The sequence below is a fragment of the Penicillium arizonense genome (assembly GCF_001773325.1).
Source record: "Penicillium arizonense strain CBS 141311 chromosome Unknown PENARI_contig340, whole genome shotgun sequence".
In the NCBI taxonomy this organism is placed as follows: domain Eukaryota; kingdom Fungi; phylum Ascomycota; class Eurotiomycetes; order Eurotiales; family Aspergillaceae; genus Penicillium; species Penicillium arizonense.
In genome coordinates, this window is record NW_019173617.1 from 1 (window position 1) to 1355 (window position 1355).

Below are 1355 nucleotides of genomic sequence, written 5' to 3' on the forward strand. Positions count from 1 at the left end.
ATCTTCGGCAACAATTCGAGGACTAGGCTTATGGTATTTGCTTCTACTCATCGCGACGATTATTTGTGAAAGTCTATGATTCATGTGGGGGCGTTTAATCAGTCTGCAGGATAGGACCCTACCGGTGAGGATAACGATGCCCTGCTTCATTAACTGAGCATCAGAGTGCTATTCTATTTTCCCAACCCTGTAGAAAAAGTGCAACTCTAGGGAACACCTGCATCCTTCTGAATGGCCAAATGTGAGTTCATCCTATTCAAATTCCAAGAGCATAGAATTCGTCTTGGTGATGTTCAGACTTTCGAAAAACGTCCATTCTGCCGTAGGCAACAGCCCCTTAGCAAGCTCGGCTTTTTGCGAATCCTCCTGGACGTCGAGATACCTCGTGGCCTGCAATTTTAATGGCATCGTTACTCGCCATCGCACCTGCCCTGCTGTTCCGTCCTTGTAATATACTTCGAAGTCCATGCACGGGTCATTCCACGGTACTGAAACAACGTAGTTGCCACAGTATCTGACAAAGTGTTTTATGGACCTGTATGTATTAGAAACCAACAGTAGTGGCTATGGAGGTGGTTAGCAGAACTCGAAGCTGGGGAACGTAAGTGGAAAGTACCTGTGGACGACCACCCAGAACTGCCAGGGCACGCTCCGTCTGCTTAGCCAACACCAGTTCCTTGAATTCATTCAGGATAAGCAATTGAGCTCTTTGCTGCAACACCAAGTCCGACAGCTTGCCAACCTCGCTCGAGTACGCATCGACATCTGCCATTAAGCTCTTGTTCTGCTTGATTCGATTACGACGCCTTTGTGATGCCCGAGCCTGATCCTTCCGCCTACTTGCTGCGGCCTTTGAACCGGAGTTGTCCCATTCGAAGGGAATTTTCTTCGCATTCGCGGAAGGAGCTGGCTTCTCCTCTTCAGGATCCGCGTTCCGGATTGTGGTGGATGCGTCTGCAGGTTCTGGTCGCACAGCGGTCAATCCTTGCTGTCCGGCAGCTTCTGGGGGCAGCAGTAGGTCTTTTATCGGTCTACCAAGTGTTAGCGGCGGTCAGGTATCCTCCAGGTATAAACTAACAGTGCTCGAGAGATGAAACGCTCAGATGTCATCTTGGAGGGGTCGGATTGCTGCTGAGCGCATGGGATCAATCGGATCCTACGGAGCAAAAGAGCCCTATTTATGTTACAACCTGCAGGACAAACCGCACACTGAGTATAGTTCACAGCCCTCCTTGCAATGCATGGACTGAGCCCCACAGGTACTCCTAGGAATTGAGGAAGCCTTGTCGTCATCTCTCAATTACTTACTACAGCAAGTCTCCATGCTTTTGTGCTATATACGTTTATCCCCACAC

General features: G+C 49.4%; 1 protein-coding gene across 1 annotated transcript; it reads right to left on the bottom strand.

Annotated features, from left to right (window-relative positions):
* Positions 1-252: 252 nt before the first annotated feature.
* PENARI_c340G12397 (uncharacterized protein) lies at positions 253-1110 on the bottom strand (the record flags this gene model as incomplete). Its single annotated transcript, XM_022638302.1, has 3 exons — positions 253-564; positions 617-1031; positions 1079-1110. The coding sequence occupies 3 exons, from the start codon at positions 1108-1110 to the stop codon at positions 253-255; spliced, it is 759 nt and encodes a 252-aa protein (XP_022481842.1).
* Between the last annotated feature and the right edge of the window lie 245 nt (positions 1111-1355).